The sequence below is a fragment of the Eumetopias jubatus genome, unplaced genomic scaffold, assembly GCF_037043125.1.
Source record: "Eumetopias jubatus isolate StellerSeaLion01/CBP00866 unplaced genomic scaffold, mEumJub1_p1.0 scaffold_16, whole genome shotgun sequence".
In the NCBI taxonomy this organism is placed as follows: Eukaryota; Metazoa; Chordata; class Mammalia; order Carnivora; family Otariidae; genus Eumetopias; species Eumetopias jubatus.
Genome location: NW_028274822.1, coordinates 93,015,894 through 93,042,563, shown reverse-complemented (window position 1 = coordinate 93,042,563; position 26,670 = coordinate 93,015,894). Strand labels below are relative to the sequence as shown.

Sequence of the window (26,670 nt, the reverse complement as noted above, 5' to 3'; positions counted from 1 at the left end):
GACTGGGCGTTCGGACCTTGCCTGGAGCCCTCCTTGGCAGCCGCCAAGTGAGGCACGTTGGCTCAGCCTCCAGTCAGAACACGCCCAAACCACCCCAAAATGAACAATTTCAACTTCAGTATTTCAAAAAATAATGCTTTGAATTATTAGAATATACACAAGACAAATCTCCACTTCAGTGCTGTAAAGGAGACGTACACCACGTTGAGAGACAAAGATGGCAGACTTGGAAAGGCTACATGCAGGGCACGCGGCCGTGGCCAGTACCGCTCGTGCGCAGAGCACGGCCTGCCGGGCTGACAGAAGAACCGCCCAAGAGGGAAGTGAACAAGGACGTAGACAGAGGGAAGAGGGCAGAAACTCTTTAGCAGGCACACACCACGAGAAGAGAGATGCAAATCAACCCCAGATGCCCTTTCCTCCACCAAGGAGAACCACGATTTTTTAAAAACCAGCGTTTAGAACATTGTTCCACGTTTGGTTTTCTGCAAGGCCCCTTATTCCTGACACTGTCGGGGCCCAGTTTGGGCCTCCTGAGGGAGGGGCTCTGCTCTGTTCACAGCCTCACCCTCATGCCCAGACCGGTGCCTGGAACAGCACGGGCACCAGACAGGTACCTAGACTTTGAGGGACTCATTCATTCATTTGTTCAACTGATGAACTAAGAGCCCCTGTTTTTGGAAATGTAGGCTACCTCCAATTTCTTACTATTCTGCATACAGTAATGGACAATTTTTCCACCTAAACAATAAGACAGTAAGACAAGGTGGTAGTTTGAAGTAACTGTATCTATTAAAACAGATTTTAAAGTGCTACTCTGAAAATTTCATGACACTAGGTCAGAAAACAGGAACAAATTAATGCAAGAAAATAAGGAGCCCTGGTGTCAATCCATTTGTATTTAAAAACTGAGGAGGGCGCCTGGGTGGCTCAGTCGGTTAAGCGACTGCCTTTGGCTCAGGTCATGATCCCGGAGTCCCAGGATCGAGTCCCACATCGGGCTCCCTGCTCGGCAGGGAGTCTGCTTCTCCCTTTGACCCTCTTCCCTCTCTTGCTATCTCTCATTCTCTCTCTCAAAATAAATAAAATCTTTAAAAAAAAAAAAAAAAAAAACTGAGGAGGTGCCTGAATGGTTCAGGGTCCTGGGATCGAGGCCCGCATCGGGCTCCCTGCTCCGTGGAGAGTCTGCTTCTCCCCCTGCCTGCCACTCATGCTCTCTCTCACTCAAATAAATAAAATCTTTAAAAATAAATAAAGAAAAAGTAAAAGAAAATAAAAAACTGACTGAGATTGATGAAGATTTTCACACAGAGGGCAAAAGGAGGCACTGCTAGCTCGTGATGGTGAGGGAAAGGCGCAGCAAGCCCGGGGAGAGGGAGGAAGAAGCTTCCCCGAGTCGGGGCGGGTGGTCATCACCCTCTGCACACCCCATCTCAGAGGTCTGCTGAATGTCAGCGGTTTCCATGAGACCTGTGGCAGGATGCCACCTCCCTAATTTAAAGAGTCCCCTCCCGGCTTGTGAAACTCCACAAGGGGAAGAGATGTGTTGGCTCTTCTGGTCGGCTGTCCAGGAGCCCACTCAATCTGCATCTGGAACACTCCCTCTGCAAGAGAAACACCACAGCTGACCCATGAACAACATGAGTATGAACCACACGGGTCAACGTAAGCCCACACAGATTTTTTTCCGATACGTACAGTACTGTATGTCCTCTTCCTTGTCATATTCCTAACGACATTTTCTTTTCCCTGACTTTATTCTAAGAACACACTACATAGTACGTAGAACCTACAAAACACATATTAGTCACCTGTTTGTGTTATCGGGACAGCTTCTGGTCAACAGTTAACTATCAGTAGTTAAGTTATGGGCAAGGCAAAAGTTATACGTGGATTGTTATTTGTGTGGGAGTTCAGTATCCGTGACCACCACGTTGTTCAAGGGTCACCTGTATATAAGACCCTGTCCTGTGTTAGAGACACAGGCACATGCCCTTCTACAGGCCTCAAAGGCACAGAGCAGGGGACAAGGCAGGCACCTGGCCCACAGACTGAGAGGAGGGCGTGAGCGGGGGCAGATCCCTGAACATGCCAATACAGAGGCCACGGGGCCTGGACCAATGTCATGTGAGTTCAAAGAGTCCAGGGGTGGACAGCCCGTTGCAGGGGAGGCAGGCACTCTGTGTCTGCTGCAGTCCAGCTGCCGAGCCCGAGCAAGGTCCAGACAGCACCCCCTAAGGAACCCCAGCAGTGGGGCAAAAGTGCTGTAGGTGGTGGAGCCCGGCCAGGAGGCAAGGGATGCACACCACTGCTGCACGGGGAAGGCTGACACGTGGCCAGAGCTGCTCGGCACACAGGTGTTGGCTGGCAGGGGACCCTGGAGTCACACAGCCCAGTCACAGCCTGGTGGGCCTCACAGTGTGTTAGATTTTGAGTAACGGTGAGTTGCTCGATCTAGTGTTAACTGCCAACAAGTTTTTCACTTGTTCATGCAACGAATATTCCTGAGCTCTGTTCTCTTGGGTCTTGCACCAGAAGCACAGGGCAAAGGAGCAAAAAGAAAGGCCACTCTCCACCCTCATGCCAGATGCACTGCCTGCAGTCTTAGCAAGTACACACTCTTCAAAAAGACAAGCTCTTACCTTCGTTGCAAGCTAGGTGGGCAAAAAAAGCAATGATCTGTACTGTTTTACCAAGCCCAGCTTCATCTGCCAATATGCCATTGAGGTTCTTCCGGTAGAGTTTGGCCAGCCAGTCCAGGCCAATCTTCTGGTAATCTCTGAGCGCACCGTACAACAGAGATGGGGCATTCAATTTCACCTGCAGCAACACATGGGCCAAATACGCACTTCTCAAAATCATCATCCGAAATTTTTCTGCAACGTGAAGTCAAATCAGTCAAATGGCGAGCTTACTAGAGCACCACAGAAAAGATCTAGAGGTGAAAGAAGCAGCAAAGCCAGTATTCACTTTTCCTGACAACTTCCGCAGCTGGGACAGAGCTATGGGGAAGTACCAAGCCTTTTCTCGGCCTCAGAAAGACACCGCCCCCCACGTGGCAGCTCGGTGCCTCACCGTGGGGCTGACCCGGGCACTGCCCTTGGGCAGGACAGCTTCGGCCACAGCGGTCACCTCCGCGACGTCCTTTGTATGAGGGTTCCCAATAGTCATTCTCTCCGCAGCTTTGAACTGGTCCATGATGAACAGCGAGTCTATGAGAACCACGTCCTTCCGGCTCTCTCGATCACCCGGGGCGTCTTCCACATCTGTGAACAAGAGAAAAACAGATTTGCAGTGGCTGCAACAGTTTTATGAGCCTACTTATCATTTATGAAAAGAAATAAAAGGGGAAAAGTTGACAGAGTCCAGATATTTCAAATGGAGTATTTTTGTTTTGTTTTGTTTTGAATCCACTTTATATACCGAAGAATACTCCCCAGATCAATGGGTATAAACTCCCATGAAACTATCACACATAGGAGCACTCTGGAAAGCCGTCAGGTGAAGATGGAGAATCTGTAGCAAACCAGGAGCTGGTATCACCCATAGACGTATGGGCATCTAAGGGCTTAGTGACCACCCCTCCACCACAAGGAAAGGGGAAAGTCACAAGCGTCACCAAGGACCAGCAAGCAAGGAGGCCACCAGCCCATCCTCTGGCCCTGCCAGCCCCTAGCTTCTCTGCTCACAGGAATCTGTGTCTGATGATCAGAACAAGTGGAATGAAAACAAGGAAAAATAGACTTTTTTTGGTATGTATTTGTTTAGACCATCTAATCAAAGTAAAATAAACTCCTCAAAACTAGCACATTAAATATAGCCTACCCTGAATATACATAATAAAAATCTAAGTCTAAAAAACAATGACTTTTATAAATGTGAAGAATATTTCTATATCCTTTACAAGTCCTCTTATAATTGTGCCAAATTAATAAATGAAAATAAAAAGCATAAAATTTAACCAAACCCTAGCAATACAAAATTACACGTTAAACATACTTGCATGTTTTCATTTCATTTTATTTACTTCTTGGTTTTTTTTTTTAGGATTAACATTTTTTTAATTTTTTTATTGTTATGTTAATCACCATATATTACATCATTAGTTTTTGATGCAGTGTTCCATGATTCACTGTTTGTGCATAACACCCAGTGCTCCATGCAGAATGTGCCCTCCTCAATACCCATCACCAGGCTAACCCATCCCCCTACCCCCCTCCCCTCTAGAACCCTCAGTTTGTTTTTCAGAGTCCATCGTCTCTCATGGTTCGTTACTTCTTGTTTTTTTTAAGTAGGGTCCACGCTAAGCATGGAGCCCAAGGTGGGCTCCATCTCACAACCCTGAGACCAAGGACCTGAGCTGAGATCAAGAGTCATCAGACACTCAACCCACTGAGCCGCCCAGGCACCCCCACATAATCGCTCACGTATTTTTCTTCCTTCAGACCAAAAGCAAACGAAGGTGACTTAAACCCTGTTGTAAGCACCCTTCCTCTGCATATTTTGGCTCTTGCTTTATGGCTGAGTTCTTGAAAGATGTCAACACAGACCTTCTTCTTCACTCGCCTCCTCACTGTCGGGCTTAGGTTGCGGCCACTGGAAACTGGGCAGAAAAGCTCCTTCGTACAACTTCATCAAATCGATTAGGGGCAATTCAGCTGGAAAGGATCGCGGGAAGAAAGGGGGTTAGCTCACACCAGGAGTGGCAACCAGCTGGGAAGAAAACAAAGCTGCAGCCCTCCTGCAGTTAGTTTTTTCCAAAAGTAACTATTGCCCGTTACTGATACCTGGGTCTAAGGCACTTTCTTTATAAATATGAGAATCTTGAACATGACATGAAAAAACTCAATTTTTACTCATAAAAGAATTTTTAAGATTTCTAAAATAATCTCATAAATGAAAAGTAAAAGCTATAACCTCATAAACATAACGATAAAAACACCAACAATGGGAAATAATTGGTAATATGAAAAAGAGGAAACATCAAATAAAAGTCAAACAAAAATAAAGCAGAAAAATGCTATAAAAAGCAGACAAAAAAGGTTGTGATCCCTTCTGCAGAAAGAGCTTGCCCTAGCAAACCCCCAGCCGGGCTCCCCCGTTTCCGCCTACGGAAAGTGGCAGAGATGCTGGCATGGACTCCGACCCGCCGGAGGCCCACACTGTCCTTGGAAAGTGGCAGCAGCAAGAACACAAACGGGGTCCCAAGGAGGCCCCGAGGAGCGCCGGAGCCGTGGAGGGAGCAGCCGCCGCAGGAGGAGGTGCTCCCTTCCAGAGCACAAACATGCGGGGCGCCCCGCAGCAGGATGTCTAAATCCGTCCCTCCCTGCAAGGAGGGCAGCAAGAGGGCCCCGGTTAGACAGGCAGAGCGGCTCTCCGGAGGCCAAGAGGCCACGCCCATGGGGGGGGCGAGCTCCACGGGAGCTGCACTTCCAAACTCAGCAAACACACCACTTACTACAACTTTGAAACAGACAAGGCACCTAGAAATTAATCTCACAAAAAAATACGCAATTATAAAATGTCCCTGGAGGCTCCTGAAGGCGACCTGCGTGAACGGACGGACAGGTACACTGTGCTCAGGGACCAGAAAAGCTCAGCTTCGTCAAGATGCAAGTGTTGGCTATAACCCTCTGCCTCCAGGCCACCAGTCCCCACGGATGCCTATCCGAAACTGGATGAGCAGATCCTGAGGCGGACCGGGAAGAGACCCGAGGCGGCCAGGGCCGTCCTGAGAAGACTAAGGTGGGAGGACCCCCAGCCAGCTCTCAGGAACGACCACGGAGCCCGAGGACACGCGGGCGGACTGGCTGCACCACAGAGCTCGGGAAAGAGCCTGCGCTCCAGAAACCTGCCTGCCATCTGAGCTGGCCGGGACCAGCAGGGGCAAAGACCGGCCTTTCAAATGGTGCCAGGATGACTGGGATCCGTTTTGGAGAAGGAAAAAAAAAAAGAAAGAAATTGCACTCTTATTCCACACGAGACAAAAGCTATTCTTGATGGATCAGATACAGCAATATGTGAGTAAAATAAAAAATCTGTGGACAAACAGGAAAACTGCCTCATGATCTTGAGCTAAAAAGGGATTTTTTAAAACAAGACTGATAAATCCAACTATGCTAAAATTAAGAACGCCCGTTCCCCAAAAGGCCCCATAAAGAGAATGGAAACACATGCACGCACCGTGAGGGGGCCACTGTGATGCATGTGACCACAAAGAAGCCACGTGTGGGACACACAACGCACGCCTGCAAGCTGACGTGGGGAAGAGAGACCATAAGGGAAGAGAGGAACCCATGACAAGATGGCACACCTCATCAGTTCTCAGAGAAGCGCCACCCGCAGGCATGCGGAGGTGCCGTGTCCCCTCACCGGGTGGGCATAGCGCCCCAACGTATGGGGGTTGGAGCGAGCCCTGCAGCCTGGCCAGCCTCGCCCAGCGGACCGCGTGTGCGCCGACCCAGCCCTCCGCTCTGGCACACACACGCGTCGCGGGCACTGGCCACAGGAACGCTCCTGCCGCACTGAGGGCGCAACAGGGGACAAGCCGAAAGCCCAGCAGCAGCCCAAGACGGGAGTCTGTGACACGCTCACATCTGGAACGCAGCTCAGCAGGGAAGGCTAGCGAACCCGCAGCGACAACCGCCGGGCAAAGCTCGGGGCCAGGAGAGCCGAGGGAAAGAGCAGTAAGGCCAAGGCGCGATGCCGTTTAGATGCCGTGCCCCAGGGCGAGCCCAGCGGCGCTCCGGGCCGTGCTAAGTGGTAGGACAGCCAGAGCGGAAACGATGAGCCACCAGGGCAGGTCACCGGCTAGCACGCGGCGCTCACGCTCTCTGTCCCACACTGCCAGTTGGCCCTGACGCCAGCGTTCGAGGTATCTATCGGGTCTTTAGACGTCACACGTTCTCGTGTGCACGCTCCACGTTTCCTAAGCGCATCTCCGGTGAGACACTCGTACCCTACCTTCTCTGGCTAAGTTGGACAGCTCGGCCTGGTGGTCCACGGCCCCCTCGTTAGCTTCTTCCTCCTCTATGGTCTCCTCCTCGTCTTCCACTGAAACGGTCACGAGCAGACGTCAGGGACACCGACCTCACCGCGCCTCCCCAACTGCTCATGAAACACTACCAGGCTCCAACACCGTCTCGCATGGCTACGAGGGGACTCAACGAGGTCTTTCTGTTTCTCCGGTTAAGTTTGGAAGTGCGGGTGAGCTAACTGAGCAGGGTGTAAAACACAACCTGGTTCCTCCTTACACGACGGACCTACTCCAGCAAAACACGGAGTGATGTCAAACTTCTCATCCACCTGCTGACCCCACAGCAGAAAAACCCAGGAGCAGGCTGTCCGGGGTCACGGGGACTTTGTCATCGCCCACGTCAGGGGCCCCAGCCACCTGCCCAGCATGCCGTTCCCTCAGCTTGGCTCCCGTCCTGGGCAACCACCACCTCAAGCTAGGTTGACCCCACCCCCCGTACCTCACTTCCAGCAGAGACGTGGCTCTGGGTGAGAAGAACCCACCAGAACCTACAGCAGAGCCAGCCCAGCTATGGCCCGCCCCCATCTGAGCACAAGCCCTTGCCCCCAGGGGGCCCTGCCACCAGACTACGCCTTTTCTCCTGCCTGCCCCCAGCCTTCCCTGCTGACTCCGCCACGCAAACAAAATGTCCACAAGTGGCCCTGTGCTGTCCCTCCTTCACAGTCTGGCTCATTTCTGCAGACCCCCTCCCAACCCCCAGGGCGCCTGGCCCCCGACGACACACGTCACTGGGCCATCAGGCACCCTGACAGCATGGAGCAAGCCCTGGGCCTGCAGACGGCAGGAGAGGACCAGGACACAGACCTTCGTCATCAGTCAGAGACGTGCTAGCTTTCCTCTTCCTTCCAGACAACCCCGACTCCTGAAACAGAGAATAAAACTCGCAAACAGAACGGGAAACCAAAGCAGAAACGTCTACTTCACAGGCTCCCGGGAAGGCAGTGGTGAGCCCGGGACAAACACGCCGGCCTCTGGGCAGCGGGCAGGCGGGACTAAATCCCGTCGCCGTGTCTTCCCTTGTCCCCGGATCGACACCCCATGGGAGCCTAACACTAAGAACCAAGCTTCTTCCCCAGAGTAAACACCGACTCTGTAACGGAGGAGAATACTACGGACGATACACACGTTTCCCCGGGGAAAAAAAGGGACTCTGTTTTATCAGACACTGTGTCTTCTTCGCGGCTTCCCTCTCTCACCTAGTACAGCAGCAGTCCTCAACTTACCAGGAAAGCTTCTGGCAACGCATCAAGCCCTTTAGGCCTCGACTCTTTTCCTAGAGACAAGAAACATGATTCAGTTTCACTGGAGCTCCTGTGTAGGCCGCGCCCCACTGGCACCTCCTCACGGGAGGAAGACAGCAAGCGTGAGCTCCGCCTCCTTCCTTCTGGGAACCGGGGCGGCAACACACCAGCCCCCGGCCCTGTGCCTACATAGTTCTCTGGCAGCTCTCCACACGTCTGATCTGGAGAGGGACCGGGGAGCTAAATGGCAACGTGCGTCTTCTATGCTCTCTACAATCTTATGGTTGTACGAGTCTGGGCAGAGCCCACCGCTCCGCCTCCATTTCCTCACCAACAGACCGAGACACACCATGCCCCCCGGCCCCGTGACAGCCGCTTCCGCCGGTGCCCGGCACGCATCACGGTGTCCAATGATGGGGAGGTGCTGCAGAGGCTGTGCACCGACCACAGAAGACCCCACAAGGGGCAGACGCCTGTGGGAGTTCATTTCAGCGTCCGGCACTGGCCACAGGGGACAGGAGCCTCAATCCCAAGACGGCCCCAGAGCCCATCAGAGAGCCTGGGGGTGCTGACTCGTGCCAGCAAACCTCAAGAGAGCTGAGGTTCACAGCTTGAGCAGCTGCACGGGGGAGTGTGACGTCGGGCAGAGCGCAAGCCCAGTCCGGCGAGCAAGCGCCCCGGCACCACCTCCATGGCTAGCTGCGGGCGAGCAGGGAGGCCAAAGAGGCATCGGAAACGTGAAGGCTTTTAAAACATATCCTACCTCTCCTGGGAACCTTCTGTAAAGTTAAGGCCTTTTTCCTTTTTTCTTCCAGTTCTACTTGTAGTTTTATCTCCACAACCTGAGTACGAAGAGTAGAATAAAAACATCAATGAGGATGGAAGTTACAGACAACGTCACCTCAAGTCACTTCAGATGAAACTCTCAGTTTGGCACGTAGTCAGGTGTTGTGCAGCTACGTGCCACCCGAGTCCCACGGGGGCTGGGGAGGGGGCGGTGGGGGCTGAGCGTGTTCTGTACCAGGACGCGTGCAGCAGAACAGCCACGCTGGAAACCAGCTGCCTTCCGTGACTAGCGCTCACACTGAAGGAAACACTAGAAGGCCCCTCGCCAACCGCACGAAGCTCGCAGCCACGGCGCGCAAACACGAGCACAGAAGAACCTCGGGCACATGCACCTCTCCCAGTGCCGCCACGGGCGTGACCTGCCTGAGCTATCGCATCACTCAGTCAGGCATGTGCAGAAGGCACAGTCTAGGTTTTCAGGACCCCATGTAAATTCCAGGATTTACCTGTTCAATATTTGACCAAAAACACTCTATTTCTCTGGCGGTTGAGGCAGCGATTCGTCTCAGTCGGTTCTGCTCCTCCTTCTTTCCCCTCTCCTCACGAAGCTTCTTTTCCTCGTGGTGACGCACCACAGTCCTGATGAGCTAGTAAATCAAAGGTCACGGCCTTGACACCGTGCTGCGGCAGGCGGGCGCAAATGCACAGATTCGCAGGGGATGCGCCTTCGTCTGCTTGGCGGGTGCAGGAGACACGCCCACACCAGCAAAGACCACGGCCAACACCAACACCCCGCATGACTTTCCACAAAGGGTTGTTTTACTAAATACACTTATTTTTCTCCAAAGAGTATACCATACTGTGTTACAATCGTCTCTCATTTGACATACGATTAACACCTTTTCATCAAACAGAGTAACTCCTTCGACAGGCATCCCTTGCACTGCACGAACGCAGCAGGATGCAATGACCTACTAGGCACGCAAACTGTCGGGTGGGACGACTCATCGTTTCCAAGGCTTTTCCTTTAAATCCCAAGCTGCTTTCCAGGACCTGTGCTCTTACATCCTACCAGCAGTTCTCAAAAAGGTGCTGAGAAGGAACTCGGAAACAGACACGCTGTGAGCCAGAGCATGCCTGGCTGTGGGCCCCCACACCGAGCAGAGAAGCTCGCTGGGGGGCCTGTTGGACACTGTGGCTGGCCCCCCTCCCACAGACTCCTCGGGGCCTCATCCTGGTCCAACCACACCCCCGGCACAAAGCCTCCTGCTCGGGGTCTGCAGTCTCTCCCAGGAGAGGGCAGCACTCGCTGCCAAGCCCTGTCCACCTGGTGCCCACATGCTCAGGACCATCCTCCTTTATGAAAAAAGCATGCCTAAGGAGCAATCGGGTTTTTCTGGACTCCATGCATCTGATTTAAGACCCCCGCCTACAGAGGGAAAGCAGAGTTCAGAGAGGGAGGTGGACAGCAGGGCACACGGGACCGCTCCCCAGGCCTGAGAGCACGGGAAATGAAAAGAGAGCAGCTCCGCCCCAAGGAACAGACGGTGGTGCAGTGACATGAGAGAAGCAGGGCCTAGAGCCATCTACACGTACATGAGGACAGCTGCTTCGTACTCTGAGACCTAAGGTTTCTGGAACTCTGTCCCTTTCCGCATTCCTAGTAGCGGCAGTGCCATCTGCTAGAGGCTCCCCAGGACTGGGCGTCTGCTTTGGGACCAGTGAGAAGGAAACCAATCCTCAGACAGAGCTGGGGGGACGCTGGACAGAAGACCTGTCCTGAAGGCCCAGGACAGGCCCCCAAGCTGCCCACCAGCCGACCAGCCTCTCTGCTCCCTCCAAACCCTGAGCCTCCTCAGCTCCCTCATGACACCACCACCGGCACCAGCCTGGGTCTGCGGGCTGCAGGCTTTCCAACCGCCAGGAGAGACTGGCAAGAAGAACCGAAATGCATGACGCGTCTGCCCCCAGCGTCCGCACCGGGGCTCTGCAGACAGCCCCTCACAAGCAAACCACACCACACAGTTACTTCCTAAACGGTGCCAGAGCACTCTTCGTGTTTCGGAGCCAGACCCCTCCGAGTTGGCCTGGACACTCCCACGTCCGGCAGTGTGAACGAGCGCCTGCCCAGAAGTGCCACCACGCGTGCCTCACCCACCTTCCTGGCCGCGGCCATCTTCCACCTCCTCTCCTGGGCAAAGTCTGTGGCCATCCACTGCATCTCCTCCAGCAGATAGTCCCAATGAGATTTGGGGCGCGGGGCCTCCTGCAGTTTGGGCAACCGCCTGAGGGACCACAGGCCTTCTTTCCTCAAATCTGCTATTCGCTGATGGATCTGGTTTTCCTGCAAGGAGCGCAGGGGTGGGGCACGTCCCCACGTGATTAGTAAGTGCATTCCACTAGTTCAGACCCCAAATTCGGGAAGCCTCAGTAACAAAGACAGGACTGGACACAAAGGTCGAAAGTGGCCCTAGAGAGGTGAGCAGGCATGCCCCCCTCCCCAGAAGCAGGGGAAGCAATGGCCACACCCCGTCTCCAAAACACAGATAGAACACACAGGCCACTGTCCACACCAGAGCACTTACAAGGGAAACTACACAGGCCTGGCCCTTGCTCCAAAACCACTGGGAAGGGCAGGGACAGGTCACGTAAGACTGGCCACACAACATCCCTGAGTGAGCACCGGACGACAGGGAAGACTAGGGCTGCAACACCGTACCAGTCTTGCTATGTTTAACTCCCCCCATGAAATTTAAACAACTGCTTAGTCACCCCACAAACGGCAAGCGCTAACTGGGGTGCTGGGCCACGGCCACACCAGCCTCGGCTGTCCTCCCGGCGCTGCCCTGTAGCCTGCGCGCAGCGCCGCCTGAGGTCAGCACAGAAAGCACGTTCCCCCTACAGGTCCACTTCCACCAGGACGGGAGAGCCTTCCCGGCTATAACCCTGGTGTCTAACTGATCAGAAACCATGTCTGACTGTCCTCACGATCGAGTGCTCAGTTTTAAACTATTGCATCCTTTGCAGAAATTGAAATCAAGTAAGCTTCACAAACTACAACACATTTGACAACCTTCTTGGCATTCTAAGTGCGCTTACCAGTGCTATTTGTTCTGCCACCTTATCCTGAGAGCTGTCTTGGGGCGGGGCGGCATTCTGAGCTGGGCTCTGCGGTTTTGGGGGTGCTGACACGGCTGCCCCCGGGGACCGGGAGGTGACCGGAGACAGTGACTTGCTGGCTGCCGAGGAGGGTCTATTCCCTGCAGAGACCCGTGCGGGTGACGGGCCCGAGCCGCCGGCAGGAGCTGCGGACGAGGTAGAAGAGGCCGCTGGCGGGGGCCGCTGACAGGGCTGGGCAGGGTCCACAGGGGCTCTTGCTGACGCCACCGTCTGGCAGGCAGAAAACAGGCCGGCAGTGAACAGGAGACCTCAGCCCCCCTCGTGCAGCCACACGCCAAAGGCCGTGTCGCCCACAGAGGTGAGCACAGGGGAGCCCCTCCCGCAGCGGAGCAAAGGAGTAACGCACACGCAGCGCACGAACACCCGCCCGACCATGCCCGCAAGTGTGACGCGTCCCTTCCCTCCACAAAGCTGCACAAGGAGCACGTCACAAACCCGGCTTTCATGTGCCGTCTTATCCCACGGGAGCCTTTTCTGTTTTTTGCTTTTTGTAGCTGTTTCTCCTGTTTAAATTATTTTTTAGAATTTGTAACTGCATAAGCTGCTTCTTAACTGAAAAATACCGAATGTTCATCTTGTACCTTTTCTTTGAAAAGTGAACACCAGTTCCACGTGCCCCTCTCACGGCAGGCAGTCTGCCAGGTTAAAACTCTGTGTACAGCAGAGGAACGCCTGCCACCCTGACTGTGGACAAAGCTGAGCTCCTACAGGAATTCTGGGGGCGAGCAGAGAGCAGAGAAGGCAAGGTGCTACCCACAACGTAAGAGGCACGTCTGTAACCTGGAATCCGGGGAAGACACCGACAGAAACACTCTCTGTACCCAGGCACTGTGCCATTTCTGCCTCCCCCTCACCTAGTCTCCTCCTACCGCGGCCGGCCTCACGCTCTTGGAGAGAAAGCTCCAGTGGCACCCGGCCAAAGCCCTCACTTCTGTGCTCTGGGGCTGCTCGCCATCCACAGCAGAGCTCAGTGAGGGCAGCGGAAACCTCGTGGCCCGCAGGCCTGACGTGTTTTCACGTCCCCTCTTTGTGGCCCTTCCCAGGAAACGTCTGTCAGCCCTACCCAATCTAGGAAGGACAGGTTTCCATGGGTTTTGTAAGGAGCTGATCCTTTCAACAACAAGGGCAAGTAAAGGAACCAAAACAAAACGCCGGTGCTGCCTGAAGTCAGCTGTGTGGCTCAATGAGACAAAGGACTGGAAACAGAGAGACTGTTTCCATAAAAATATAACCAAAGCGGTGGTGGGTCCCCAGGGTGCGCACAGAGCGGCCACGGAGACCTGCACAGAAGGATCCAGAATCCGTCAGGATGCAGTTCTCAGCTCCTCCAGCCACGGGCTGCATGATCCTGCCAAGTTACTTAAGCCACTCGGGTCTTTTTACGGTAAAATGGGGATAATAAAGATTCTACAACCTATGGCTGCCGGGCAGAGAAAATAAAACGATGCCAATAGTCTCCCCACAGTGCCCACAGCTCCACAGGTGGTGCACACAAGGCAAGTATGCGGTTACCCCATCACCACACAAGGTCAAAGCTCGCCATCAATCTCAAATAGCCACAAAGCCCTTGACCGGAAAGCCCCCCTAGGAAAGCCCCTTGTTCATGAGGGAAACGGCAAGAGAGAGGGGAAGCCTTCCCAGGTGATGCAATCACACACACCAAGACGATTCTCTGAGAGCACCACCTGCCTCGGGGCTCCCGGTGGTTCACACTCACTTTCGGGGACTCACTGCTCCTTAGGAACGGCGAGCAGCTCCCTGTACACTTTTCCAGCACTCAGTAGGGGAGGAGGAGCAACAGGCTACAAACCCAGGGAAGTAAGGCCTTACGCCTTTGCAGAGCGCACAGCGCCCAGAAGGGGGCGGCGTCCGTGGGGGGCCCAGCAGCCGGCCGGGCGTGGACAAGCATCCGCAGTGGCTCGCCGGAGCCATGCAGCCTAGAGCAGCCCCGCACTCCCGCAGCCCCCCTTGCGCACTGGTGGGCGGGCACCTGCCACCCGCCCCGCATCACTGGACACACCAGCCAGGACAACGGCCACGACACCCTCTGCACAGCCGCCAAACCGCAAGCAGCAAGTAGACCTGTGCTGTTCGCTGGTTCTCCACAACGTAACTGCGGCTGGTTACGGAGGCGGACAAAAGAACGCTGAGCGACGTACTGGTTCCAAGCGGACAGCAAGCCACCTGGAGGGCGGGGCGGCGTGCAACGCACACCTCGGCTTTTCTTCCGTTTCTAACAGGACAGGTGCCCACCAAGTACCTGCGGCTGGGACGAGAGCTGAGCGGCCTGCATCTGCGCCTTCCCAGGCATCGGGGCGTGCAGGGCCTGCGGCACGGGCTGCGGCGGCGGAGCAGGCAGCTGGCTGGGCGGGGGCGCAGGGACAGGGGCGTTTGGCTGCTGCGTCTTCGCCGGGACCTGGAGCTGTGCGTGAGGCTCCACCACCTGCGGCTGCTGAGGAAAGTGCAGTGCTGGCGGCAGGGGCGCGGCGGGGAGGCCGGCCGGGGGCAGCCTGCCGGGGAGCTGCGGCGGCGGGGTGTGCAGGCTGGCGGCGTTCTGCACCGGAGGCCCCGTGGACGGGTCGTACTGCTGCTGGCTTGGCTTCTGTCCGGCGAGCTGAGCGGCCTGGGGGGCAGGAGGCATTCCTCCTACAAGACAGGAACAGCCCGAGCAGCGCTGAGCTTGGAGCCCGGAGCACCTTAGCGCACGGCAGACCTCACAGCCCGGCCCTCGTCACAGACCCGTTACTCAGAGCCATCACACACCCCCAACGGAAAATTCTGCTGGCAGAAACTTCCATGGCATTACCTCTGATGTTACAAATGAGCACACAGAGAAAGAAAGGCGCTTGACCCCTGCAAGCTAGCATCCGGCAGAACGGGCATGGCAACCAGCACCCTGAGTGCGGCAGCACCCGCGGGGCGTGCAGGCGAGCGGAGGAGGGGAGCCGAGGGACAACGGCATGCACGGCTCCCGCACCCCCCGCCCCCCCCCACCGACCCGGAGCTCCAAGCCGGGCCCAGCCCCGGAAGCCACTTGCACCGCGCTGCCACGACCGTGCCAGTGCTGGCCAGATGCCGGGCCGCAGGCCGCCCCCCGCACCGGCGCTCTTTCTGAGCTAGAAGGGCCCGTGCTGCACTGGGCCTTACCTTGAGCTGTCGGCATTAGCTGCTGAAGAGGAACCCCTGCATTCGCCCCCGGGTGCTGGAAAGCTGCCCCCTGGTGGCCCACTTCAAGCCGAGGCCGCTTAGACTGCTCTGGAATAATTTTCAGAAAAGGTGCAGTTTGATGTAAAAACAAAACCACAGAAGTAGTAGAAAAAACATGTGTCAGTGTTTTTATAGTCTTTGAACAGGGAGGCCCTTCCATACGTGAACCAAAATCCAGAAGCCAGAAAAGCTAAGGTTGGTAATTTCTTTCCATTAAAATTTCGCAACTATGAGAAGCAGCCTCCTACAAAAGCAAGGGTGAGTGACACCCCAGGAGACCGTGGCGTCTGCAGCACACATGCGGGCGAGAGCCTGGCGGGGCTGCCGTGTGGAAAGCTCTTCCAAGTTCACGTGAGAAGTGCCAGCAACCAGACACACAGAACGGGCAAAGAGCAGAAATGTCTGAGCAGAGGGACAGAGTCACAAAGGGTTAATGACACGGCAAGGGACCGAGCAACCTCATCCAAACTGAAGAGCTCCACAGCACAACAGAGGACCTGTGTTCACCCAGCAGATCAACAAAGACCAGAAGAGTAATCATGCTTCATAAACTGGCCAAAACATGAGAGCATCAGAAGCTGTAGATGGGACTGAAGAAGGGCTGGCCCTTCTGCGGGGCCGTGTGCGTCACCCATGTGCTCTGACTGAGCACTTCCATTTCTAGGAGCTTCTCCCTTAGATACGGTGAAAAACATGTCAAAAAAAATCTGGGAGTAGGAATTCAATCTCGTGTTCACGGAAAAAGGTGGTAACAACAAGGACTACCAAGGGTGTGATGAGGGAAGGACCCCCATGCGCTCGAGGAATGCACAGCCGTCAGAAAGACTGTGGTCCTGAACAGGCGGCCGAGGAAGTTACTGCTGGCGACAGAACAGGGCACAGGAAGCGCACCCCCATTCCCTCGGAAGGACCACGTGGAACAACGCAAGCGTGTGGGCAGGAGGTCCGGCACGCACGCAGACGGCAGCAGCAGCTACTCTGTGGCTGGGGCACAGGAAGGGAACACCAAAGCAGAGGGAGACTCGACCCACACCTTCCTCGACTGCCCAAATCTTTCACATGAAATGTGTGTTTTTATAATGAGAAGAAAAAATTCAGTTTAAAAAATACGAGTGACAACTTGAAAAATAAGGCGGTTTTACCCTCAATCCTGAGGACTAAGAGCCTGGCAGAGCACAGAAAACCGAAATGGGACACACCGAACTCAATGGGCAAACTTCTACCTTCAGTACACACACATACAGCCACAAACACATGTTCTCTTCAGCTGATAATCAGCACAAACAATTAATTCTCCAAGTAGAAAGAAAGTCACCAAAACTAAGCACTTCAGCGTTCATGTGGCCGCTACGCTGTACGTCCCCTCAGGCCACGCGGGCTGGTGCTCCAGGACGTACCTGCCGGGGTCCCCGCCTGCTGCCTCTTAAAGGGGTCCGTCTCTCCCACACTTCCAGCCCCCGCCACAAGGGCCCCCGCCAGAGCTTGCTGCTGAAAGAGAAAATGAAAACATGAGACTCTGATCGTGCAGGTGCCTTACGAGAACGGGTACGAACTAAACCATCGTAATTATTCCACACACTGGCCTCCCTACGCTCTAACTAGAGAAATGTTATCTGCCCACTGCATGTAATGTATGTTTATATGTAATAAAGAACTTGAAGTTCTAACTTACCTCTGGAGGAGAAAAAAAGGACTTGTAAAAGATCTTATTCTGGTTTTAAATGGAGTTCCCATCAGTGCAGATCTACACTCCCTCAGAAACGAACAGAGACGGCACAGGACTGGCCAGTGTCGGGAAACGCCAGTCCTCAATCCGACAGCTGAGCCTCCCTGTCACGCTGCCTGTCATCACTTGCCCCCCAAGACACAAAAGCTAAGAAAAAGAAAGGTTGACAATTTCTTCCTCCTGGAAAATGACACTAAAGCCCTACTTGACAGACAGCAATCTGATGAACCTGTCATTTGTGGCAAGTGAGCACCCTACCTAGCTGGGTAATGCTGGGTAACACGTATCCAGGTGACGTGAACTGCTGACATGGGAAAGCTTCTGGCACACACAGGAAGTGGCCGAGTCGGGGCGCCCCACGTTGTCACATCTCCGTACCATCCTTGCGGGGCTGCTAGGTGCTAAGGATGATGTTTACCAAGCACTAGTTGCTAACTGTTTTCATGGTTCAACTCTGTCCGCTCTACTTAGCCAGGCACTTTAAATGCCGAAGTTACGCACGCCGACACAAGGTAAGTGCCCCGGGGTAGGCACCACCCCGCAGCACCAGCCACACCGGTCAGGGTCTCCCATGGGGATAGGTGCAGTGACCGACTGAGGGGCAAGTAAGCACCCCCATCTACGTTTCGTGAAGATGAAGGGAGGAAAGGAGAGGGAGGGGAAAGGAGGGAGGAAAGAAAAGAATGATGTGAGAAACACACAGGATGTGAGCAGTCGTCACCTCTGGGGGTAGGGTCATAGGTAATTTATAATCTGTGTGTGATCACTTCTCTAGACCTTCCAAATATCCTACAATGAACACATACTTTTATAGTCAAAAGAAGGCTTTTTTTTTTTAATAAAAGAAGCTGATAAAGGGTTCTGTGTCCAGTAATGGCCAAGTGATTCCTAGGAGACTGCACATACTCCAGACAGACATGAACTCTGGAGAATGGGACTGGACGCCTGAGAGAAAGGGGTGGAAAGAGGAGAAGTTTACAGTCTCACGGCATTTGGCGTGACAGCAGGCCCCAGCCTGTGCTGTGTGCACCAGCCCGGAACCAGACCCACAGAGCCTCGATGGCTTGAAGGCCACGAGGGCAGAGAGCACGAAACCACCGCAGAAGGAAGGGGGAGTCACCCCAGGAGATGGCTGGACACAGGGAGGCCCCAAGCTCTCTCCCTAGTCTCTGGCTACCTCCTCAAGCAGGCACACACAAAGACTCCAAGCACAGACCAACGTAAGCACACTAAGATTTCCGGTGCCCTACCGTAGGAGAATTAAAATTCAATCACGTTAACTACGAAAGCAGAAATGATCAATACTCTTCAGAAGACTGTAAAAGAAACCGGAGTCCCTACAGCCTCTCATTCATGACATCCAAAATGTCTCCCAAACACAAAGACACAGGAAAACATGAGCCATACTCAGAGTACAGTTCATAGACACAAACCCCACGCAACGCAAATGCTGGACTTAGCAGCAAGGATCTTACAGTGGCTTTAAGAAGTATGCCCAAGGACATAAAGAAAACATACTGCAAGAAGAACAAGAGAAAGAAGAAACTATTAAGAAAGAGAACCAAACAGAGATGCCAGAACTGAAAAATAAACTATCTGGAATACAAAGTCCATGAACTGAAAGCACGGTGTCGAGGGAGGAGGCGGCGGGGCAGACTCGGCATCCCTGGACGGAGCTGGGCCACTGGGGCGGTGTCGCGCCGTGTATCGGTGGGAAGATGACAAGAGCCAGGCCGAGCCCAGGGGACGCGCACTCACACTGCCCAGTCATCCCCTCAAGGCTGCACAGCCCCAAAGGGGATGGAAAGTCTTCCCGAAAACGGTGCTGGGGGACTAGGCGTCCACAGGAAAAGGTCGAAACACTGGACGTCATTGAAATAAACAACTTGTGCTCATCACAGACACGGGCAGGGAGGGCTGGCCTCTCTTCTCCCGCGTTCCTCGCTGTCATCCACCCCTCCACCCCAGCACCACCACCACCACCCCCCCGCCAGACTCTTGCCTTCAGAATGACTCTGCTTTCTCTTACACTGTCTTCCTGAGTATTCTACTGGGAGAGATACTGCAGTCTTTAAAATACAAACTTAAGGGCGCCTGGGCGGCTCAGTCAGTGAAGCGTCTGCCTTCGGCTCAGGTCATGGTCCCAGGGTCCTGGGATCGAGTCCCACATGGGGCTCCCTGCTCAGCAGGAAGTCTGCTTCTCCCTCCCTCTGCCCTTCCCCACTGCTCCTTCTGTCTCTCTCTTTCTCCCAAATAAATAAAATCTTAGAAAAAAAAAAAAGATAGCATTAATAGGGTAAGGTCACAGAGCTGCAATTATCCATTTTCTCTAACATCATAATCACCGAAAAGTAATCTCCAATGAGGATGGTTGTTTAAAATCCAAATAACAAATAAAATACTATCTTGTATACAACTGCACTCTAGCAGAACACCACCTCAAAGGCTTTTAGAAATGAAGTAATACACACATAAACTGAGAACTCTGTTATTTATTTGTAGAGCTTAATTAGCAACCGATTAATTATTAAAAGTCCTCTAACTAGTTACAAATAATGAAATTCATCCTGAGAATATGTCTTAAACTCTTGTTTAGAAGGCACAACAGTGCTGACCAGGCCAAAATAATAACTGGGACCATTTGTGTATTTCTAGCAGCACTTTTACCTCAAAACAAAGTGACAAGATATAGCCAAGTACCATAAAGATACTTAGACTTTCCTGATTCACTAATGCCGCTCCTGTGAGTTTTTTCTAAATAAAAAAGATGTAACTTAAAATTAGAAAAATAATTTACCGAATTGCAGTTCCTCAAAATGACGGCATATTAGGAGCTGCTAGAATAAGAATTATTAAAAGTGAATAAAACCTAAGGAGTATTTGTTAAATGAAATAACATTTTCAAAAAGTATAAATACACTCAGTCAACTGGTACAGATGTAATATAAAAGATATTTGGGGCACCCGGCTGGCTCAGTCGGTGGAGCCCGTGACTCTTGATCTCAGGGTTGTAAGTACAGGTCCCACATTGGGTGTGGAGATTACTTAAAAACAAAACAAACCAAGCCAAGAAAAATTTTTGTGTTAGTGGGCGCCTGGGTGGCTCAGTCGTTAAGCGTCTGCCTTCGGCTCAGGTCATAATCCCAGGGTCCTGGGATCGAGTCCCACATCGGGCTCCCTGCTCAGCGGGAAGCCTGCTTCTCCCTCTCCCACTCTCCCTGCTTGTGTTCCCTCTCTCGCTGTCTCTCTCTGTTAAAAAATAAATAAAAAAATCTTTAAAAAAAAAAATTTTGCGTTAGAAGGATGGAATCATGGGTAACTACCCATTTTCTCTAACAGAAAAATCACTGCAAGACACTACTTACGATGGATTTTCTCATAAACGAACACACATACATACGTGTGTATCTGTATACACGTCACTTTACCTAGGACACCTGCACTCAATAGTACTCCCTCAAAATCTTCCGGAAGCAGACAGAAATACAGATGTAATACAGAAAATTCTGCACTTACTTCCAGCGTTTCTTTAGTCAATACAGATTGGTCAATTTAAAATTCTACAACTGGTTGTAAATAAAACTCACACTGAGATGTTTTTTCCAAAGAAAAACAAGGGGCATATTTTGTAATACAGAAAATTCTGCACTTACTTCCAGCGTTTCTTTAGTCAATACAGATTGGTCAATTTAAAATTCTACAACTGGTTGTAAATAAAACTCACACTGAGATGTTTTTTCCAAAGAAAACAAGGGGCATATTTTCTTTCTTTAAAAAAAAAAATTTTTTTTTTAAAGATTTTATTTATTTATTTGTCAGAAAGAGAAAGAGAGCACAAGCAGGGGGAACGGCCGGCAGAGGGAGAAGCAGGCTCCCCACTGAGCAGGGAGCCCGATGCGGGACTCAATCCCAGGGCCCCCAAGGATCATGACCTGAGCTGAAGGCAGACACTTCACCGACTGAGCCACCCAAGCGGTCCCGGGACATGTTTTCATTTCAACTCTTTTCTGACAGACTCCATTCTCCTATTTCCTGAGAAACCCACTAGTGTTTGCCTCCAAGATCTGTAATTCAAACTGGAGACTCCTTGGTCTTCCTCTATTAGCCTCTTAAATATCTGATTATGAAATATATCATACACACAAAAGAAATTATAAAACATATGGATGTGATTTTAAATGCATAGTAAAATTATTAGAATTTAAACAGTGGAACAGAGCTGTCACTGAACGCTTTTCAACTTTTCTGTGTGAAATTCTTCTTCATAAACTGTGGAGAAGGAAAGGAGAAAAATAAATACACAAAGTTTAAAAGAGTGATAATAGGGGCACCCGGGTGGCTCAGTCGTTAAACGTCTGCCTTCGGCTCAGGTCATGGTCCCAGGTCCTGGGATCGAGCCCCACGTCAGTCAGGCTCCCTGCTCCGCGGGGAGCCTGCTTCTCCCTCTCTTTCTGCCCCTCCCACTTGTACTCTCTCTCTCTCTCTCTCAAATAAATAATTTAAAAAAATTAAAATAAAGCAACTGCCTGTGTACTCATCACACAAGGCTCAGGAAACAGACTGCTGCTCGTGCCTCACAGACTCTGGGCACCGCGAAGGGACCCACTTCCTGAGCTGTGTGTGAACATCTGGTGATGCTGTCACCTGCAGACTCGTCTCCACACTGTATCTCCTCTGGCTTTGCTTCCTAGAGAACTCCCCATACACCCCCTCTGTTCCACAAAATGTGGCTGAGCCCCGCACACAGCCACGCGTGTTGGCACTGTGGCCAGCCCCTTCCCTACTGATGGCTCTCATCGACATTCCTCTGTACGAATGTGCATGATCCACTGATCTGTTCTCCCTGCCAGGGGACATCCGGTTCTTTCCAACTGGACACTATTACAACCAGTGTCGCTAGGAATACTATTATACCTGGTTTCTGGCAGAGACACTCAAGAATTTCTTAACAGCACGCTGTCGGGACAAAGGGTCTGCCCATGCTCACCTCTTCCAGGTCAGGCAAAATGTTTCCAAACATCTCCGTGCTACCCTCCCATCATAAGTAGATGAGAATCCCACTGACCTACATCTGCAGATTCTATCTAGTTTAATTTCTGGTGATCTGGTGAGTGTGATGGCAAGTCACAGTGGTTTAATCTGTGTCACCATGGAGGCCACATGTCTGTTTCATAAGCTGACAGGCACCCCTTGTCTTCCACTGTCCCACTGTCCTTAGGCAAATACTTACCGATGTGGTCTAGAAACACAATAATACATTACATTCTGTGAAGCATTAACAGGAAAGATGCCCCGCTAATACATGTTCTCACAATCTCAAATGTAAAGGATCTTATTTTCAATTGCGTCAAACTCATCACAAGAAGCAACTAAATATCAGGCTCAGATTACTCTTCCCCACCAAAGGGGACCAGACCCCTTGCAGAAATGACCGATTCTGGGCTAGATCAAGGAAAACACAAGATGAACCTTATTTTGTGCCAGCAAGTAAGGAAGGGCTCAGAGAGTGACCAGGGTATGTCAACAGTGCATGAGGACCAGATTGAAGGTCTCCATTGGGTCAAAACACACGGTAACAGAAGGGGGGGCGCTGGGCAGCAGATGATGGAGGGGGCACAAGGAGACCTGATGGGAGTGGGTTACCCTGACTGGCCCTTGACAAATTCCACAAAAGCTGCAACACTTAGGATCTGTGCCTTCTCCACCAATGAATTAAACGTTGATGTGATAAAACTCACCTTCTTTACAGACCCAAGAAGAAAAATCACATGATCATGCGAACAGATGCAGAAATACCAATGGACAAAATTCAATATCCATTCAGGATAAATACTAGAAATAAAGAAATCTCCTTCACCTTGTAAAGGACAGCTATAGAATCGGCAGCTACTACATACCTGACTGACAGCGAAACACTAAATGCATTCCCCCAAACATTAGGAAGAAGGTAAGAATAAGTATTCTGACCATTCCACTTAGCGTATTTGGAATTCCTTGGCAGGGCAATAAGGCAAGAAGATAAAAATAAATAAAAGGTATATAAATAGGGGAAAAAAAAATCTTGCTTTTCTTGGCAGACATGATTCTCTATGTAGAAAATCCCATAAAATCTACAAAAAAGCTCCAAAAACTAACAAACGAGTTTACCAAGGTTGCAGAGTATAGGTTCAAATAATCACCTGTATTCTTACATACCTGCCATGAACATCTCAATTTTTTTTATTTAACTACCACTTACAATACCACAGAAAAACTGGAAAATACCTGAGTATAAATCTAACAAAATATGTACAGAATTGGCATACTGAAAACTACAAAACACTGAGGAAACAAATCAAAGACAACCAAAATAAAGGGAGAGAAATGCCATATTCCCGGACTGGAAGATGCAATATTGTCAAGACATCACTCCTCCCCAAAAGTGGTCAACAGATTCAATGCAATCCAAATCAAAATTCTGCAGATATCAACAGAGCAGATTCTAAAATCTCTATGAAAATGGAAAGGAACTAGAATGATCAAAACAATTAAAAAGAAAAAGAAAAGAAAAGGGTTGAACTCACACTGATTTCAAAACTTACTACAAAGCTACAGTGGCCCAGACCGTGTGGCATTAGCAAGACAAACAGATGAAGGGAATTCCGGAGACTCTAGAAAGAGACCCACAGAGACAGGAATCAGCTCATTTTCGGCAAAGATGCAAGATCAATATATGGAAAAAGAACGGTCTTTTTAAGAAATGGTCCTGGAACAACTGGAAATCAACATGCAGAAAAGCAAACCTCCACGTACGTCTGCCAAGTAATACAGAACCTGACTCAAAGGGGATCGTGGATGTACGTGTGAAACACAGACCCATACAAGTTCCAGGAGAAAATACAGGTTTCTGTGACCTCGGGCTGAGCCAAGAGTTCTTAGGATGCCAAAAGCACAATCTATAAAACCAAAAAAATGATAAAACAGACCGCATCAAAACATAAAAAGAGAGAAAGACGAGCTTTAGAACGGGAGAAAAACATCTGCAAATCTGTATGTGACAAGGAACCTGCATTCACACCATACAAAGGGTTCTCAAATCTAACAGTGACACGCAGGATTCAGGCTTTCCCAAAGAAGATACACAAACAGCAACCACTGCAAGCTGGTCACAGACTGGAGATGAGCAGGGAGGACGCACCGGGGCCTCCCCTCCACTGGGGGCAACAGAGCGCAGCAGGGCACAGCCAGGGCGGGTTTGGAGGTTTCTTGTAAACTCGAACCTACACCTATGACACCAGCCAGCCACCTGCTGCCGAGCTATGTACTGAAATGAAACAAAGGCCTAGGTTCACACACACAAACCTCTCCGGGACACTGACACAGCTCTACTCCTAAGTAAACAATACCCGACCTTCAACAGGTGAGTGGAGACCGACCAGGCACACCCATGCCACCGAACACCGCTCGGGCAAACGGCACAGCGTGGCCGCTCCGCGACAGAAGCCACATGTGGTATGACTCCATCTAGACTTCTTATATTCTGGAAAAGGCAAACTCACAGAGGCAAAGAGCGAAGGTTCCGGGAGGGGGACAGAGCGGTTTCTGGACCGCAGTGGTGGCTACACAACTCTGTCGGGCTGGCAAAACTCAACAGAACTACAGACAAAAAAGACCGAGTTTTACTGAATTAAGTCTAAATAAATACTATTAGTGACATAACCCACTGACTGAAATAAAAATCCATATATGAATACGTAAGTGGAGGAAAAGGAAAGCGCACTGATAACAGCAAGATGCCAGCCAATCAAAGCATTAGGGACAACAGAGCTAGAAAATCCATTTTGCAATCTTTAAGGTGAAAACAGATTCTGGCCAGATGGTGGAATTAGTGGCTGAAAGTTTAATGAGATACAGGATATTTACAGAGTCTCAAAGTATCTTCCCCAAATTATTTATCATTTACCAAAGAAAAACTAAGAACCTTCCACAGCAAAAGCCTGATGGACACCAGCCTCACCAAGTGGTCAAAGTGAGCATCACCAGTCACAGGACAGTGACCTCATGGCCCCCTAATACGGCAGCACGAGCCGTGCACAGCGTCACTTCTGTGGTATTCCTCTCAAAGATACATGGCCCAAGTCAGACACAAGGAAACATCAGACAATCCAGTATCAAAGGACATTCTATCAAATAACTAGCCTAAACTCAAAACCGTGAAGGTCATGAAAGACTGAGGAGCCGGCCCAGATTAAAAAGACTGAGGAGGCATGGCAACTATGTACAGCAGGCAATCCCAGTTTGAGCTGCGTAGGTCCACTTACACGCAGATTTTTTTCCATACAGAACAGTAAATGTATTTTCTCTTCTTATGATTTCCTTCTCTCCAGCTTACTTTACTGGAAGAATACAGTATATAAAACACATTAACAGACAACATATGTGCTAATCGACCAGGTTATCGGTAAGGCTTCCAGTCAACAGCAGGCTAAGAGGAGTTAAGTTTTTGGGGAGTCAAAAGTTGTACATGGCGTTTCCACTGTGTGGGGACAGTGCCCCTGCACTCTGTAAGGGTCAACTCTATAAAGGACACCATCAGGTCAAGACACAAAAACCCCATATGAGCTTTGGCTTAGTCGTGGTCCTGACGTGACTTGTACCGCATCAGGTAAGAGAACACTCTCACCTGAGGCACGCGGAGCATCAGGGATAAAAATGCGTGACGCGGTATCTGCAACGGCCGGTCGCCCAGTTTGGGGGAGACGTGTGTGTATACACATACAGCAGAGTGAACACAATACAGGGGGGCAAAAAGTGCACATCTGGTGAACCCGGGTAAAGGGCACAAAGGGGGCTCCTTGGGAAACTCTTTTTGCAACTTTCACGTATGTTTGAAATTATAGCAAAATTAAAAATAAAAAAGTTAAAAAAAAAAATGTATCACCACAAGATGAAACTACTCTCCAAACCAAGAACCATCCATTCCCTCTTGGGAGAATCTGACCTGTCCTTTCAGGTTCTTGGCATCACTGATCTAACACTGAATGATTTCGTTTCCAAACAATTAACGCTACTCAGTGTGCACTCAGTGGACATCCGGGTGGGGCCTAAGGTCCTGACTTCAGCGTTTCTTCCAGCTGCGGAAAATACCAAGTTACCACCTGCTTAAATCTTTTTTTCTTCTTGTTCTGTTTTGCACTGTTCTTAAAAATACAGATAGAAGACACAGGAAAGAACCAACATTTAAAACACAGCACACAAGGAATCCTGAGTACACATTCAACAGGACTGTAAGTATTAGGTGACAGGCATGCGAAGGCTACCACTGCGTCACACTCAACACAAAAAATAAGAATGCATTAAAATCCGTGTTGTCATTTACTCATGCAACTTAATTTTATCATCTTATATGCAGGAAGACTTTTTAATTTTTTAAAAATAAGGAATGGGCTCTGGAAAAAAATGCTGGAGAGCAAATAGTAAAATTGAAGGTTAAAATATCTGGATGAAGGAAAGTT

General features: G+C 51.0%; 1 protein-coding gene across 9 annotated transcripts in view; it reads right to left on the bottom strand.

The window, feature by feature from the left end:
* The window catches only part of EP400 (E1A binding protein p400), a 98,163-nt gene that overhangs the window by 55,087 nt on the left and 16,406 nt on the right, over positions 1-26,670 (bottom strand). For 7 of the 9 annotated variants that reach the window (XM_028095830.2, XM_088019548.1, XM_028095832.2 and 4 more), the window contains 13 exons: positions 16,848-16,938; positions 15,391-15,498; positions 14,504-14,889; positions 12,163-12,453; positions 11,222-11,407; positions 9,570-9,710; positions 9,041-9,119; positions 8,260-8,309; positions 7,841-7,898; positions 6,964-7,053; positions 4,551-4,658; positions 3,076-3,266; positions 2,643-2,820 (listed from right to left, as the gene is read on the bottom strand). In XM_028095830.2, the coding sequence (XP_027951631.2) occupies positions 2,643-2,820; positions 3,076-3,266; positions 4,551-4,658; positions 6,964-7,053; positions 7,841-7,898; positions 8,260-8,309; positions 9,041-9,119; positions 9,570-9,710; positions 11,222-11,407; positions 12,163-12,453; positions 14,504-14,889; positions 15,391-15,498; positions 16,848-16,938 (1,957 nt within the window). The remainder of the gene's footprint in view (positions 1-2,642; positions 2,821-3,075; positions 3,267-4,550; positions 4,659-6,963; positions 7,054-7,840; positions 7,899-8,259; positions 8,310-9,040; positions 9,120-9,569; positions 9,711-11,221; positions 11,408-12,162; positions 12,454-14,503; positions 14,890-15,390; positions 15,499-16,847; positions 16,939-26,670) is intronic. The other 2 variants (XM_028095833.2, XM_028095834.2) reach the window with 1 other exon arrangement.